Source organism: Dreissena polymorpha, chromosome 11 (genome assembly GCF_020536995.1).
Source record: "Dreissena polymorpha isolate Duluth1 chromosome 11, UMN_Dpol_1.0, whole genome shotgun sequence".
Classification (NCBI taxonomy): domain Eukaryota; kingdom Metazoa; phylum Mollusca; class Bivalvia; order Myida; family Dreissenidae; genus Dreissena; species Dreissena polymorpha.
The window spans coordinates 79,416,998-79,436,405 of NC_068365.1; the positions used below are offsets into that span (position 1 = coordinate 79,416,998).

Genomic DNA, 19,408 nt, shown 5'->3' on the forward strand with positions numbered 1-19,408 from the left:
AGGATTATTTATTACAATCGTAATAACTGAAATAACTATTTTGATCGCGTGTTAATATTAAGGATTGGTAAATGTATCATTATGATTTGAATATAAACATACGTGAATAATTTGCTGCTTAGATAAAACTCAACAAAAAAACAAGAGTTTAAAATAACATCAACTTATATTAAGAAGATAAGATAAATAAACCCGTGCTTGGCAGTAAGAACATTCTGTCCTTCGAACAACCAACTATTTCGAGACATCGGCTAAGTGATCAAGATTCTATAATTGAACGATATTTTGATATAATTGAGACCGGATGACAGCCCGTGTGAGCTACATATAGTCCAATACGTTTCCGACTTGCTGCTCGCAGCCGATAAGCGTATTTTGCTGTCAGAGCGTCTACTTGTACCACGAATCGTTGATCACACAGTCTCTGCGGAATGTTGGCGATATTCGGTGGAAGTCAGATATCAATTTGTTGAAGACTCGCGTCCATTCATTCGTGATTTGCTAGGAAGCCGTAATTAATTTTATTTCTACATGAACTTAACGTGTTTGGATTGCAATACGAGTATGAGGAAGTTGTTGTTATATTAATTCAGTGGTTTGGGACGTTTATAAAATATTCAAACGCAGCTTTACGACAATTTGTTTTATAGAGCTTTTTATTGAACGAATATTTCTCAATTAAAGCGAAATGGTTATGAACATATGAGAAGTTGCTTTAAAATATTTGCACTTAAATGTACGTTCAAATACATGCGTGCAATGCATGGTTTTTTGAAAATGCAGTGTTAAATGGAAATATCCGTTAACAAATCGCGTGAATGCATTGGAGAAATATCGTTAAAATGCGGGAATGAGTGGTCTTTTAAAGCTAAGCCTAAGATGCGATAAATATTTCAGCGTGGAACTACTAAACAATAACAGGAGCAACTCATTCCATATTCATGGTCACTGCTCAAATGTTTCCATCAGTATCGTATTGATATTATAGCGTTTCGATAAAGCAAATAAAACTACTAATATTCGCACATGAGAAATCTACGCCTGGTTCAGCATGTTTCGTCTGTGAAGCATACATCTATATAAGATTTAAGCTATTTCGGTGATCGAATGTAGACCATGTTTATGTATTGAGTCGATATCAGTTTTTTTTCGTTGTTACATTCTACATGTTGCTTCGGGGGATATATTCAGAAACATCGGAAATGTGCAAAATATTCCACACAATATGTTTTTAATCGTCAAAAATTGTTTTGCAAAAAGAATTTAAAATGGCTAGGTTACAATTATCCTTATTCACCGTGTGAAAACCATACAGCTTCTGACAGGACTTATCAACCACTGGAAACTTCGATACGTTTTTAACGACTTCCTGTCTTATCAATACAACAGAGAGGATGGATTACTGTACACTATGTCTGCTTGTGTTTGCGTCTTTGTGTAAAGGTAAGTAAAGGTTAACAAATGCCAAACCTTGTCAGTTATGTATTTGCTGTGTGATTCCCAGTTTTAGCTGTGCTATGTCGGAGTAATTAATTTAACTGAAGCAATGTTTATGCAAATATATATAAATATATATTTGCATTTATTGCATATTACTTACGTATTTTTATAATTGTGATTGCTGTTTTCTGTTTGTGTATGTTAGATTTGACATGATCTTAATCATAACAATCATATCAACGCATAACTAAAAAACATTAACAGTCAATATTTTGCTCATATGAAAATTAACCGATATTTACACAAAAATATGGTTCAAAATGACACCAACTCGTGTGTATACATACGCAGTTGCTTTTTGAAACCTTTTTGCATTTTAAATTTTATGGACGATTGGTCAATTGTCGTATACAGTAAAGACAAATTGTTGATTCAGTTACGTTTTCTGATTCAAGAGTTTTATTTACAGGACTGAATATAGATTTGATCATTATTACGTTTTTTTTATAGTTCAAACATCGGAACTAAAGAGGTTTATGATTAAATCATCAGCAAATAGCAGCAGAAACAGATTGGAAACAGTTTCCTGTGGATTAAACATATATCGCCGTAATGGCCGAGCCGTTCTTGCGATTATATTTTACTTATAACTTTAATTTTTTAACGAGATATTAAATTGAATGCAATGATCAAATAATAGAAACACTCCAAACCATGAAATTGTTGTGCATGTTAACGCTTTATTATTTCATCATTTCAACAAATTATTACTTATTAAAAAATATCAGTCGACGAAAAGGAATATGAATCTTTATCAAAACGCGTGCAATTGACAACATAATGGTATGGCTAATAACGATACGGGTGAATGAAATATGAAAGTATACACATATTCAACATGTTATACGATGCGATCCAAATGATACGAGGAATAAGTAGAACAAAATCAAGGATAAAACATATATGATCCATTAGAATACATTTTTAATCATAGATCACATTAAAATGTCATTTCAAACTGAATTGTATCAGCCACTGAACATTAAGATTTAAATGTACCATCATGAATAAATTATGTGCATGTTTTATAAGTGCATGATCCAAATCACTAAACTCATATATTGTCACTATAATTCAAGCCGCTGATCTCCTTCCTATGATTATTGTTCCCAGTTGCTACATATTCATACAGTAAAAAGCATTACATTGTCAAGTATTCATGTGTACCCGATTAATGTCATTTTGTATTTATAAAAAAACTTTGCCACAATATCGTAAACAACTAGTTTTTAACAACATTATATGGAACGTTACAGTATACGACAATATGCGGTGCTATTTCATTTACAAGACCATCAAAGGAAATCCCTCAATGCATCTTAAATTACATACACGAATAATTGCTACCCTTACTTATTTACAACTTATCATAAACATCGGTGCCATGGTATGTACACGAGTAACACACTTATTTACATAATTTAAAGGTGACACTGCAAGTCAAATAATATTTTTTGTCGTACAATTCGGTGAATAAAGTATTGCACATAAAAATAGAACAAGGACCAGCACGGGTGTTGATGTGACAAGTACAAACATCAAATAGAAATCGATGTAAAAAATGTGTTTCTTTGTTTCAAAATTTCCTGTCGCGACGGTTACAATGATTGGCAGCGCAATGTCTGTCTAATACCGTAACATAATTTTAATTTTTTCCCCTTAGCAATCAACCTATTTCCCTAACTTAACTATAATTATAAGATAAATTGTCTCTTGCTGATAAAACAGATATTGTCATTATTAATGCATGAACCTTAATAAATGAAAGGCAAGCACGAAAAGGCCTATATAAATACGCTTTATATCAGTATGCGATCAAGCTCTATTGCGCAACTGAAAATATTTGTATACACATGTATACAATAATATATGGGTTCATATTGAGTAAATACATTTTTGTTTATTACAATCGGTTGAATCAAATCTTGATCGCATTGAACACATTGAAAGTTTGCTGTGAAACCATAGCGATATGTTTTTGGACATTAAATGTTATGGTCGGGCTACTTATTGATTCCAATTGATGTCTGATAAATTATATATTCCCTAACATGCCATAGAATATGCCCGTGTCAAGGGAAAACAATCACGCAACATGAAATTAACCACACCTTTTATTGTCACACAGTAAACTGACTAAGGTGTTTTTCGCGACCAAAGGAGAGGTTTGGATGAGGAATGAATCACAGCAAACTCACATCAGCAGGGCTCTTAAATGTTATTGTATATTAATATGTAATGATAATACGCTCTGGTTGTTTATTGAAGAAACGCAAACTATAGTCAACCACGAACAAAATGTAGATACTTTTCATTATTAAGCCTTGAACTTCCAGTCCGCGAACCGGAGTTTGTTACCAGATACATACGTTGATATCACATTCAGTATTTAATTGATTAAAGACTTTACATTGAGTGCAGCGGTTGAATGAGTGTTGAGTAATAAAGCACCACGCAACCATTCATTGTTAATACACCGTAACTCCACAGGGAGTTAATTAAACCTTAGTTGGATGTTGTTGGTTTCTTCTTTTTGTCTCATGATGTGGTTAGGACATTCCGATTATCGCTGTTTGTGTTCATTGAATCGTCCACGCCAGCATTTATTTCAAGAAATAAGGGTATTAAACAATTGCATTAAATAAACTGTTCGTTCAAACATTTGTATAAGTCAGTACTCACCGGAAATGCATTAAATATTGTTCAGTATTAAACATAAATTATACTGTAGGATGTGTGCCTTCTTATCGTAAACCAAACTGGCTAGTGTGATTCAATCGTATTTGTAAAAATTTATTTCATCAATAGCAGTCTCCAAATTGTATCCATTACGTGTGAACACAATTCAGTGGATATAATGAAGTCAATCGATTGATCTCGTTTATTAATTATGAGCGATGTGTTTTTTATGAAAAAATTATGCCATACTGTTTGCAAATTAATCGTAAGTTCATGCATGTATTTGTTTGTATTGATATCCATATAATAACGCATATGCGGCCCGTTCTTCATATTGATCTCCTTTAACAATATAGGTCATTTGCCTTATAACGGCTGTCTCTATTATCCTCACATTCAATTGGGTGTGATTGGTTGACTTGGTAATTCACGATATTCTATAAAGATCTGCCATTACTACACATCGAAGTCAACATTTTTTTACAAACGGCATCATTTGCTATTGGGTTCTTCATTTCCGTATTACACCAGAAGCAGGTGTTAACACAGACAAACAGCCTTTATTCTGAATATATTAGTGCAGTTATACATTCAATCTTCTACTTTTGCAGTTTAGCAACACTTTTATCAAACGATTGAATGAATAAATTTTTTAATTGATTAGCTCTTAACCGGTAAGTAATTCGTTCATAAGAAAAACAAACGCACACGGAGGGAACTTTGCCAGATAATATTAACGTATGAGCCTATTCCAAACGATTACTTGTATTTACATTTTTGTCCAATAGCAAGCTTAAATATATATTCGTTGCAATATTGTAAAGAACTAACAACACACCGATCCATATGCCGAAATTATATTCACTAAATACAGTGTAAGTGTAATATATCCATTCGAAGCTAATATGCCTAGTGACATGCGGCATCATACAGCTGTACTTGTACTTCGACATTTAAAATAACATGTTTATATATTTTCGAATTGTTAATTGTAGTACATTTTTTAAGGATTTGGAGAAATAAGAGGACATTGTGCAACATGGAGCAAAATAACGCTTATTACGTCTAACCCTACACAAATATATTTTAATGCATTAGTGTTCATGAATTAAATTGATAGACTTATAAAGCTTAACAAACGCGTTATGATTTAATATGTTGGGGATGTCTAGTTGTTTTCCTTAAATTGTATTACAACAAGTAGATCGTTTATATAAAGTATTTATTGGAAGACGCAAGTGACGGGAAAGCCGATTTGTTAAAATTTTAACATTTATATATAATGGACAATACTAATAAGCACCGTTGTAATATCTGATTTCTTGTTCGTCTTTATAAAATTCTATGTTTGTTTTTATAGTAGAGCTATATAGTAATATTTTTATTATTGAAAAATTCAATGCATTATTGACACTACACAAACACATCCCGAAAAGTGTGTCAATTTGAGAATAAACGGTGCTTAATATTCAAATACGTTTTATAATATTTTAATCTATTGTTAATTTCACTGAATAAGAAAACTTCTTATATCGGGTATGATCTTTTCGTATCGTGTAGTAAGTTTCGACGCAAAGCTAGTGTGACTAATATTGAATTTGGACAAAGTTGAATTACTTATGATGTGATTGAGATGATAATTGTGTAATATGGTATTTAAAGGAGGACTTGTGCAGTTAATACGTGTATATTCAATATCGAATAAAGTAATACTATAAACTTATGTATATTATATTTCTTCTCAATGTTAGTGTTTAATCTGATTGGAAAATTTTAATGTTGTGAAATAGCACGGTCTTCATCTTTCTCAGTATCGAGTGAGCCGTGGGGTGAGCGCCGTAAAGTCGAGCCCACGTTTCTTCCTACACCAACAAATATCACAGTACATCGCGGTGATCTGGCGGTGTTGAAATGCCAGATCCGCGACCTAGGACCGAAAGTTGTAAGTTGTTAAAAACGCTTGTGTGGAAAGATACGTGCTTTTCTACGTTATTCAGTGAATTAGTTTTTATGTTCATATATTTGAAGGGAACTGTTTGCACAATGACACATGGAACATTTTGCATTTTTCTTTTATTTTGTGAATGAACGTTGCATATAATAATGAACTAAATATAAGACCATACAAGGATATATTAATTGTAATGTTTCTCGTGTTTTCTAAAAAAATAATTTACATCCAACACATAGAAATATTACACGAAATAATTCACAGCGTAGAAATGACCGAGTTTTTATAGCGTTGGGATCAGGAACACATTTATATCGTGTGTTTTATATTTCTATCTTCAAATCGTTTTTAAATATTTTACTATAAGACTACCGAACTAATAATCAATCTGTGAACAAGTTTATTTAACGAGAGTCGGCAACGAAAGCGTTGTTGAATTATTGCTCGGCAACATAAATTATTTTTTATTATAAGTTATAAAAAGTTATATAAAAGTAGTAAATTATACTAATGTTACCTTATTCGTTTATCCTAGCATTAGTTTAAAAAAAGTTTTGCTTCCTGTTTATAAGATCGTTGCTTGCTGTATATAAGTAATTACTATTCATCGGAAATTTTAAAATAATATTGTTTATTTTAAATAAAGCTGATTCATGTCTTCAGGTTGTTTGGCATAAGGCAAATAAAGACGTGCCTCTTACCATCGGAAAAACGATATTCGAACAGGAAAACCACATAGACATCAAGTTTCAACAGATATCGGAAGATGTATACACATGTTTGTTATATCAACAAAAATCATGATAAAAGCGACATTGCATTTCATTTCTATAAATGCAAGTGTTCATTTCGTGTTCGCAATGAAATTTGTTTCATTAAGTTTTAAAATAAATATCCATTCTTGTCAATATTCAGAGTATTGATTTCCTTTTACAGGATTCTTACTGGGACCTGTTCATTAAGAACGTTCAACCAAAACATGCCGGAACATACCTGTGTCAGGTTACAGCGTCTAAACTGTACACACACTACGTCACACTCCATGTACTCGGTATGACGCCGATTTAACAAGAATATTTTCATATGTCTAAAACGCACAGTTACATCGTCAATTATATCACTTTTCAATGATACGTAAAATAAATCATTGTATGTTTGTATTCATGTGATTAATACATTATATAATTAAACGCGTGTGAGCATTAGGTGAAGATGGTCTTACGGAATTACTTAATTCAAAACTATATTTCAGCATATTTAAAATCATGTTCATTCGATAGCAAAAGGTAAATAACTGTTTTTCTTGTTGCAGATAATCCATCGACAGTAAACGAAGGTAAGTGTGTACTTATTATTTATTACATGTGTACTAAGTAACTTGTGTGCGAAACACTGTGCAATACAATGACAATGCCAGTGCTTGGTTAACATACATGCTTAAAACAATCTTATCAACTTTATTTTCGTTGCCATTTAATGTCGATTGTTTTTGTATGTTGGTATTCAATTTTTCAGACTTAATATTGACAGGCACCAAGTACATAAACCAAGGGGAAACAATTCGTCTAATGTGCAACGTTACAGGTGTCATCAATATGCTTGATGGAGTAGACTGGTTTTTCCAAGGTAAAAATATAGTAACAACGGCTGCATATTTGAAGGGCGAGATAACAATCTTGAAGCACATGGAAGGGCATTCATACGTCAGCGAGTTAATAATTGAGAACAGTTCTCTACACGACATGGGTATTTACCTTTGTCGAGGACCTAATCTGAAGATAAGCAGCATCAGAGTTGATGTACTGAGCGGTGAGTACGTTGTTTATTGTATTGTTAGATGCAATTTTATCATTAATTTAGTAATTCATTACTTGTGGAAACAAGACATGTTCAGTTGTTTCTTAACTGAAACCATAAAATTTATTAAAGGAATGTATTTATGTATTATTGTTTTATATAAATTTTAGGCATTGTCAATCAATATATACTTGTATATAATGGAATCCAATAACTATAATATGTAAGAATGCTGGATATTCTTTGTTGAAAACGGTGCAGAAGTGGTATTAAATATATTTTTATATTTCAGCAGTCAAACCGAACATCAATCGAAGAGGTGAGATTGCTTTATATGTAATAGTGCTTCAAATACCATGTCTAAAGTTATCAAATGTTTATTAGTTCAGCATAACTTAAAGAATACAAATTTAAAATAACGAAGTTAAAGACCTGAGATAAAAATGATAATAGATTTAATAAAAATCGCAATCATCCATCACACCATCGTAAAATAATCAGCGTAAATTGTAAATTAGAACGCTTTTTTAAAGAAATTACTTGAGTGAACATATCAGTTATGAGTGTAAATACAACGATTCGCTCTTTATTACTGTTGGTAAAACCATCGCCATATTTCATTCTAAATATCTTTCAAGTCGTAGTTATTATTTTAGGGTCGGACACAGATGCAAGTTATTCACATGCGCGCGGACCATTAAGCGGCTCTTCAAGTAATCTGATCTTTTCCTCTACAGCAATTATGCTAGGACTACTGCTCGGGACATGTACTGGAATTTCTGAGAATATTTTGTATGTGTGTATCAAGCTTTACATATCACGAGATTATGTCACGAGATGAGAATGCGGGGGCTTTGTCTATAAGATAGTCACATCAGTGTGCCTTACATTCCTGTAATTGAGCAATGCGTGTCAAAGATATCAAAGTAATACAAAAAAATGGATTTTATGTATGCAACATTAATAATTCCCCGCTTTGCGTGAGTGTGATTTTTAAAGAAGAGAAGATCACTCCAGTAATGTTTTAAAAAGTTGCGGGACAATATTCTTATTGCAAGGTGCATGTATAAGGAGAAACATGGACTTGTTTTAAAGGGATCTTTTCACGGTTTGGTAAATTAACAAAATTGAAAAAGTTGTTTCAGATTTGCAAATTTTCGTTTTAGTTATGATATTTGTGAGGAAACAGTATTACTGAACATTTACCATAGTCCAATATAGTCATTATATGTATCTTTTGACGATTTGAAAACCTAAAAATAATAAAGCATTGCAACGCGAAACGATTGAATAATTTGGAGAGTTCTTTTGTTGTAAAAATTTACGAAAATACGAAGATAACTTATATAAGGTATAAAATACTTACACTGTGTATACCCGGCGGAATAGCCGAGAGGTCTTATGCGTTACTTTAGACTAACTCCAGGACTCCGGGGGTCACTGGTTCGCTGGTACCGGGTACCTTTTTTTTCCTTTTTTCAAATTTTATTCTTGATTTTTTACTGGAGCTTTTAAGATCCAATGTTTACATTTACCAATATAAAGCATTTAATGACAAACTTCAAAATATGCCAACATCTGTGAAAAGGCCACTTTAAGAACTTAAAATACTTGTTAATGCATTTAAACTTTGAACACACGATCGGTGCATAACGTCTGTTTACAAAATTGTTACAAGCGTATACTACTGAAAATGTGTCAACTTGACACACTAACTGGTGTTTTAAAGAAACCATCTTAGACGAAACATGATGGGTCCAAATAATGTATTCATATGTATGTGATAATTTGTTTTAATAAATGAAATTAGTTGATGAATATATTCACACTTCATATTTAATTTCTTATATGAATTATTACATAATTTTATTATAGTAATGATATTATATCTATCTCAGCGCTGAAATGCATCACTCAAAACCTTGTTCACTGGTTTGTCATATCATTGAAACACACATGCACACAAACGCATTGACGATCTGGCATGTGCCCTCTGTTGAATCATTCATAAAAACAGTTTTGCGTCGTTATTCTCAAATTGCACAATTGAATCGGACTTATTCAGTGAAAAGCTGTTATACTGCAGTTTGCGAGATCGCCAGGATTCCAACATAACAAAACTTGTATATGTGTATGGCTTAGTGTGGTATATGCATGTTTTATTTATAAATATTGACAACCTGTAAATATATCTATGAATGTAATTTTGAGTTTCTGCATTTATACCATATTGAGATGAAACTAACATGTTCAATAAAATCATGAGTATAAAAAACAAGGTTCTGTGCAATATTGATGTTGATTTAACATTAATATGTTGAATTTTCTTTTTAAAGTTTGTTCACGTTAAATATTAACCGATACTTTATAAAGCAATACATTCATATACTATATTAAGAGGGGTAATAAATACGTTCAAGAATTTTAATAATCATTGCGATTTTATATTGTTTATAAGAAAACAAAATAGACATACAGATTGACACAATCATTTGCAAAATTGAAAACAGTCCGATAAAGATGAGAACACACAATATTTCGTACCCGTATTCATCAATATAACCTATTAATAGCTGCTTTTGAAATCGTTGAAAGATAATTCATAAAAGGTAACATAGTTCATGATTATTTAGTGGGTTTTGTTAAAACGTGTTGATATTTACTTCTTCTTCGTAATTACTGTAAGCAATACTAAAATTCTTATACATTTCGCTCATTGATATCCCAGCATGAATTATAACTAGTTCCTTCAGTTAACACATGAAGTGATGCATATCTACTACAATGGCCCAAACTTTACCTGATAAGTCTTACATAATTATAAATTTATCACAATGATCCACACATAACTTGATAAATCCTCTTTTTTCCCTTACTTTTGTAAACAGAAATATCAACCTACAATGTACACGCAATAACCTGTACTCATTTAATAAACGACTTAAGTTATAGAAATTGAAGTACAATTATTAACTTACGTTCCGGCCTGTAAATGTTTCACGGCTCGTGTGGAGCAGGTCTTTCGACGTGGTATAACGTTTACTTGTTACTAGCATAATTCATGGCAGGGGCACACAATGCAAAAATCATTTTACTGCAACAAACATACAGGGATTAATCTGCATTTTAAAACATTCAGTTTAAGTGCATAGGCAATATGAAGGTTTGCTATAAGGGGCAACAGATTTAGTCAAAATAAAAAAACATCATGTTATTCGTCAATAAACTGAATTCTGTACAATTATTGTTTTGTATAAAGCATTGACAAGTATATACGCAGATATTTTATCTATTGCAAATATACCATTGTAATATGGTAAATGTTTGTATGTAAGGGTTCAAATGCTTTTGATGAAAAGGGTCAACGAATTAAATGTCCGCCATAAAATGTCAGAACTTGAGAAGTTTGAACTAAGCAAACAATCATATTAAGGTGTTAAAAAATAGGAAAAAGAACGGTGTTCCCTTTTATTCGCTGCCGGGGTATACGGATACACTCGTATTAACAAATTGCCGATACTAACTTGTACTTATGGAGTTGCAGATTGTACATCATTATAAGATCCACAGACTTTGACAGCCATTCTAACGAAAAGGAGTGATGCAATCTATATGATTATATCGTTTTTCCTACAAACTCCTCGTAATTAACTCGTTCTGACTCATGATTACTCAATATCAAAAATGTATGCGACACTGTCTTGAACTTTGTTGTTTTATTTTGCTCCTTATAACACCATTTTATATTATGGTTGAAATCGCACTAATTACACTAAATATTTGTTTTGAATCACATAATCTTTTGTCAACTCAACACTGCATCCTTGAGAATACATAACATTACCAAACTCACGTTAATTCCCACAGTGTTCTTAAAAGTAAATGCTATCAGTTGCAATATATCGTGTAATTTCTTACTGCTTCAACGCCCATATGGTTGGAGAACTTTGCGTAATTTTATTTCATCATTGAACATAGATCAAAACGAACTTTACATGACGACATACCTGTTGATCTTGTTACAGATGATAACGACAAGACAAACATACTCAATGCGTATTTTGCTATGCAGTAAGATATTTACGACTCCAATTTAGAAGTACTAAAAGGCAGTAATTATTTTGAATATATCATTCAGTCTATTTTCACAACGCCCATACGAAGTAGTTGACGACTTTTAATATCTCAAATTGTAAGTGTAACTCTATACAAAATATCAAACGCTAATTGCTGATGTGCGTGCAGTAATTAAGAAGGGAGATCCGTCATTAATGTCAAAACTACCGACAAATATCTCTCCTAAGCACTATTGAAAAGGTTTTCGATAAGATCATTTATAAACATATGTTTAATCGAAAAAACTCGTTTTTCACACAAAATCAGTCTGACTTCATCCAATGTGCTTCAGCCGTGAATCAACTAAATTATAATTATGAAACATTTTGAAAGCACTGGACTCGAGGTGAGAGTCGTTTTCTTTGACAAAAGTAAGGCCTTCGATAAAGTCTGGCATAAAGGGCTGCTACATAATCCTCACTGCTGGTATCAGAGACAACTTATTGAATTGGGTAAGTTACTTCCTATCAAATAGAAAACAGACAGTTGCACTTCCAGGCGCCGAATCGCATTTTGCTAATATATCGGCTGGAGTCCCTTAAGGTTCTACTCTCGGTCCCTTGATGTTGCTTATTTACATAAATGACATGGTTGCTTCATATATACGTTCGCGTGTCAACCGCTTCGCAGATAATACCAGCATGTGCATGATTGTAAATTCTCCTTTTGAAACAGCGGCTCTTATGCAAGCTGATATTGAACAAAACAATTCTTCGTCTGAACTGTGGTGTATCAAATTTAATCCAGAATAGTCAGTGCCTTTATTAATTTTCCGATAATAAAATAGATAAAACCATCCAATTTTGAGTATGCAAAACACAGCAATTCTAGAATTCAATTCAAAGTCCATGAGCATTTATGAATATTTATAGCCAATGACTGCTCATGACACAGACATAAAGAACGCATTAAAGACACAGTCTGGAAACGAATAAATATTTTGTGTCGTCTCAAACATACTCTCTTTCTGAAAGCATTAGAAATACGTTTCGTTTACAAGACAATTTATGGAATATTCCGACGAACGTTTTTTTATAATTGCTGAAATTCTAAACAATATTAATATAAATGCTCGATTTCTGAGCTTTATAGAGAAACATAAGATACTCGGCGCCGAAAGCATACATTTTTAGTTTTCATGTATACAAGCAAAGCAAATCTTACACCCGATTACCTAGAATCAATTCTACCGGACCCAGTCGTATCTAATGACCCCTACATATTACGAAATAGAAACAACATCAGATTCGTTACGACCTGCACAACAACATACTCTAATTCAGTTGTACCGTCAACCATTACGAAATGGAACAAACTTCCTCTAGATAATAGAAATGCGAATTTCCAAACGTCTTGTCAGCATTTTCTAAAAATAAATGTCACGAAACGAAATTATTATTTTATTATTGTTAACGGCGCAATCAAATGCTTCACTTAAAAACCAGACCTAAACGTAATTCACTTAATTATCATCTATATAAGTGCAATATTGAAATTTCACTCTTGTGCACTTGTGGTGCAATCGAATTATTTTTTCACGTTTATTTAGGAATGTAAACAGTTTACCCGCCACGGCGAAGTTATTTTCAGCATAATTGCTCTGTCTGCCTCCCTAGCCATACAAACTATATTATTCGGTGCTGAAGTCTTGACTTGGACAAATACACGCTTATCTTCGATGCAGTTCATTTGTACATTAAATGCCGTAAACATAATTGTTATGCTATGCAAATGTATACCATGTTTTTTTTCGTTAAATAAAATATGTATAAACTAATGCCCATATGGCATCCGATTAAGATCACTAAATGACCTGTGTCAGTCTGAGGCAACAGAATCACGTTTAAACCAACTTAAAATAACATTATGAATCATCAATTGTTGATATTAAGATCTAAATCCGAATAAACCATGCATTCTTTATTAAATTGCAGTTTAAAAAATTGTTTATCATAGGACGTTATTTGTTATTCATGCTATTGGATATGTAAATGAAGTATACCCTTGGTTTGACTCGTGCATCAATTGTGTTAGTAGTAGGACTTACAAAAAAACAGTTCCAGTAAATTGAGCAATGTTCCTTGTTTCGAAGTTGTAATAACGTTTGGGTGTCGACCTCTATTTGAAATAATTAAGATCTAAACATTCATGGGTCCAAGAATGGAAGCCAACTCACTAGGTCAGAGCTAATTCGTAGATAAATGTTCGTGAAAGTGTAAAATTGTCAAAACACCAAATATGAACCGTCTCCTTGAAGCTGGAGTGCCATAATTCCTTCTCCGGTCCCTATTTTTGTGAGCAGTGATTACCTACTATCGCTAAAAAAATCACAAATCGAGCTCTATTTATTTTAATTTATAAAATAAAATAACAGAACATCATGAACATAACTATTCAAATAAATAGAAAAACTAATATGCTATAAATGTGCGTTAACGGGAACCTGTTAGTGTTTATCTTATCAAGTATTTAGCTTCGGTGTTCGTTCGGTTTTAAATGGGACATACGTACATCAGTCATGATATTTTACACATTTTCATATTAAAATATGGTGAATCAATAACAGCTGTTTCATATGGAAGGGAAAGACCGCCAACAATATTCATCACCCGAAATGTTGCATGTGTTGAGTTTTAAGCTGATATTGTCCATGTTGCAATTATAGTTTATACATACATGAACATATCAAATAATATCAATTCAAATAAAAAATGTTTGATCTTTTATATTTCAATTTTCAACAATGTTAATTTGTAAGGTGGAGACACTACACAAGTTTATCTTGTGCATTGTCAAATTAAAACTGTTCAATTAATATATTGTCACTGTTCAAAAGGTAATATATACATTTACTTGTATTTTGAAATCACATACACAACGCACAGAACTTCGACACATCTCTTATCAATTCTTATCAAGGTGAATGCAAAAGTATCCGATTTGGCAAAAGTAACTATAACGAACTGCCAATTTTCATGGTTGGCATGTAAACACGTCCAGCTTGCTCTACGCGTATCTTTACATCTTGCAATGTTACAACTTTACATTTGCGGTCGAAGCGACAAAATTCGTCTTAGCCAGTAACAAATGCTACGATTACAGGCCGGGAATTATTGTGACATGACGTCACGCGAAACTATAATCCCGGATAAAATGGCCGAGGTACATTCGCTGTATAAACAAACTGATGACTAAAATGTAAACATGGTATTTTCTGGTTCAATTACGAAGATAACCAACTTCGGTGAATAAAGTTTGTATCAGAAACTGTGGGAAATGATGTTGCATTTTAGTTTAATTAATTGTGTTTATATGGGTTATGACTGTTAATTAGTGGGTGACGTGAACAAATTTACATGTTACAAATTTAATTAGTCTTTGATTATTTACAACAATTGATGCATAAATGCTTTGTTTCAAATTCCATTTCGGTATCCTTTAAATTGCCTAATTGTAATGGCAGATTAGCATCATGATGATAAGGTTCGCCAGGACTTTGTGTGTTCATGAACGTTATAAATGCCCAAGACAAGGGTATATTAAAGTAACATCCAGCAATTTATCTGGTTCAGCAATTAATCTGAACACATTAATATAAGAATCTTGTTACTTATATTGATTAGATGCATATTAATGATTATGCATGTTAATCAAACTGGTTTCATAACAAAAAAAATATGCTTGTTTAAGGTCTATTAAAGTTTATTTAGTTTCCAATATTATGCGAGTGCTTTTTTCTTCATTTGGAGAAAAGTCATGGCCTTTAATTTTGGGGAAAACATTATCGTAAAACTTGAAAAAAGGAGAAAGCAAATTCCCAGAGTAAGCTTTTATTGTGGGGAAAATTGCATCATTATAAAGAAATGCTCTTATGTGAATGGGCTTGTTAAATAAGGAAAATAAGCCCTGTATCGGTTTCTGTTGTTTATCTTAATAAACACTACATTAGTAATTACATGTCAATACTCAAACCAATCTTTTATGTTAAGTACAGTAGTAATTCAGTATCAAATTCATAAAGAATTACAGCATTATTAACGCAGTTTAATACGTCAATATATGAATTTGCAAATCTTGCTGTACAACTATATAAAAGAACCATTCGACACTTAACAAATAATCGTCATCAAAATGTGTTGACTTTGGTTTTCATTTTACCAACAAACATATTGAATAGTATAAATAAATAAACTCAATTTCAAAGTAAATATAAATATCTAAATATGCTTTAATATGCTTAATGGAAATACTCAACAATCGCTCAAAGGGGAATGAAAGATCTTATTACCACTGCACCAAGTAATACACTTGAAATGCTGTTCGATTTGTTGAATTGCCAAAATGTATGATTACATCTTTATTCCATGATAAATTGGAACATTTTCTTTCACTTCAATACTTGTACCAGCAGCTTTGTCAATACTGCTCAATGAAAAAGAATTGAAAGGACATTACTCATTGACACTTTTAATTTGACCATATACTATTTTATGTTAACTGTATATTGATCAATATATCGATTCAAGTCACTGAAAAGTGCTTTCAAAGATACTTTCATCTCCTCCCTGAAAAGAACTCAATTCAGAATGTAAATCATATTCAGTCAAAACCACTGTAAACAATTAAAAATAATAAGTCAATACACTTACACATAACATAAACACTGACAACCAATCAAATCAATTTTAACATTAAGAATTCATATTTATTGTTCCAACCATACAATTACTTGATGGTAAAACAATTAATTTTGAATTTGAATGACCTGAATAATATTCTGATTTTAAATGGTTTTCTCGTTGCACAGATAATTTGAATAATCATATGAAAATAAGGTTTGTAACAAAATATATGATTCTGATATAATTGACCATGTGTTAACAAACAAATAGAGAATATGAGAAAGCATCTGAAATAAAATATGTTGAGCAGCCTCAATAACTAAGCTTTGAAAGGAAAAGCATGGTCTTTCCAAGCTTGCTTATATCATTTTTTAAATCATGTTTAGTAAATATGTGTTGTAGGCTACGCATTTATCTTGAGAACATTGACATGTTTATGACTGTTATTAGGCTCTTTAAGTCATTCGATGTGTTGTATCGAGCAAGAGAAGGCTGGTCTGATATAATGAATCTTCTAAGGTGTTATAGTACAAGTAGTTGGCACTTCTTCAATGGTCGATATGTCATCCGATATCTTAAAATAGACAATAATCTTAAACAAATAAAAACCATTTATTACAATGTAGTCATATGCATTTTAATCTTTAGTATACTTATCTTACTACACAAGTGTCTTTAAGTAAATACAAATAACAAATTCAGCTACACAGTGACAATATTAACATTTTATATCCAGTATATGTCCAGTGTTGTTTAGCATACATTATAACCCAGCATATAAAATGTAATAAAATACCCCAACAAAATCATCAACAACGTATTTATGCTTTGATGTAAAGCCTTATGTGTATAATACTTAAATTCGTCACACAGTTCTATTTTCTAATAAATCAAAGTCAATATGCTTTACCCCACCAACCATAAAACGTGTTTATTGTGTATTTAAACAAATGTCATATCGCTGACAATACATCTAAATCAATAGTATACATATTCAAGACCCTTATGTAGTATTTCATCGACTTACTGTCAAAAGATCTGTTATCTTTAATTCCTTTTTATGATTCACAATATTAGGCATCTTAAGATGTCGACTTTATTTATAGATATGTAGATATAAAAGTTACATGTTTGTCTTTTAACATTTAAACCTGTCGAAATTTCGAAAATTTACCTTGAATGAACTTAAATTACTACATGCAATTCTACACATGTTAACTGCGAACACGATCGAATTAAAATCATAATATATGTTTATTCATTAATTTACTTGCATGTCGACTTTGTATAGTCAGAACATACACCGTTTAACACGAATTATAATTATTTAAAACAGATAGAGTACACTGTTGTACATAAGCATTTTAAAAATACTCTGTTAAACAAATGAGCTGAATATTCAACACGTCCACCTTTTTTGGTGATGAATATTATTGGCAGGCTTTCCCTTTCGTAGTTCCACCAAATACATGTGTTTGTCACCGAATATTTAATGGGTGAAGTAACGTCATTCTAAGTGCAGATGTGAACGCTTTCATGTTTCATTGCACTGCAGTGAACACACATCATTTTTTCTATTTAATTTAGACAAATATTTGTAAACGTAATATTAAATTTAATCAACATTCGTTAAATATTATGCCAAACAATACATCTTATGGCATTTAAAAATTCTCTGAATCAATCTAATGACATTAAGTTTTATGTAAGCAATTACACCGGTAAAGACGCAATGTTTCAAATTAGCATAATTGGGATATTGCATTGCGATCCGCATTTATCGGACGTCAAGCAGATTTGAACACGCTTACGACATATACCCACAGCGTGTGGATAACATTATATGAAGATAGCATGATAGTATATATATATATATATATATATATATATATATATATATATATATATATATATCATGCAACACACTCGTTCAATGGCGACTGACAATGCTATACAGTAAGAAGTTATTGTCATATATCAAACACGTCTGTTAAAAGCGTTGTTGGCGAACAAATTGCCAAATGGAATATTTCCATTATCTGTCAAACTGACACAGTATAGAAACCGACGCTGATATTCTTAACTATGAATGACCAGTGCGTGTATTTGCAGAATGGTAGATTCCATATTCATTATCTATTTTGGCTTATTGTAATCGATAAAAAGTCTCTTGAACAAAATCTTGTTTAGAAACAACGTGAGAAATTGCTTGCTTGTATGTTCCGGAAAGCAGTACAAATTACTGTGCTACTACCATGGAGAAATTTAGGATATTTATCGCGTTATATTTGATGTGGTATTTATATGGGTCCTTACATAAATAGAAACGTTGTAATATCACACGTGATGGTACAAAATGATATTCCCATTCAACGTTAATTACAAAAATATGTTGTGCAAGGTACAACTACATACACATGTAATACATATATTACAAAACTATTTTACTATGATCCAACGACACACAAAGCCGTCGAATTTCGAAAAATATTCGCAACAATTAAACATTTACAAGCTATTTTAATGATATATGTTTGTTCTGTTTCATTTGTATTTAAATTGACTTTAAATTAATGCCAATTATAGAGGTCGTTATCTTTACATACTTCGCAAAAATATAAAATAAAAGTTTTGCAACGGACACGCTATAGAAAACGAGTATCACTTTTTACTTGTTTTTCCCCTATATAGAGAAATTAGAAAGGAATATTTAAAACCATATTTTCAAAGGTGGCCAACGTTA

General features: G+C 31.8%; 1 protein-coding gene across 1 annotated transcript; it reads left to right on the forward strand.

The window, feature by feature from the left end:
* Positions 1-867: 867 nt before the first annotated feature.
* Positions 868-10,098, forward strand: LOC127851347 (fibroblast growth factor receptor-like 1). Its single transcript, XM_052385071.1, has 8 exons — positions 868-1,443; positions 5,991-6,121; positions 6,794-6,898; positions 7,067-7,181; positions 7,443-7,466; positions 7,646-7,939; positions 8,220-8,246; positions 8,584-10,098. Exons 1-8 carry the CDS (start codon positions 1,395-1,397, stop codon positions 8,766-8,768), a joined length of 930 nt encoding a protein of 309 aa, XP_052241031.1. The 5' UTR covers positions 868-1,394; the 3' UTR covers positions 8,769-10,098.
* Positions 10,099-19,408: the final 9,310 nt, after the last annotated feature.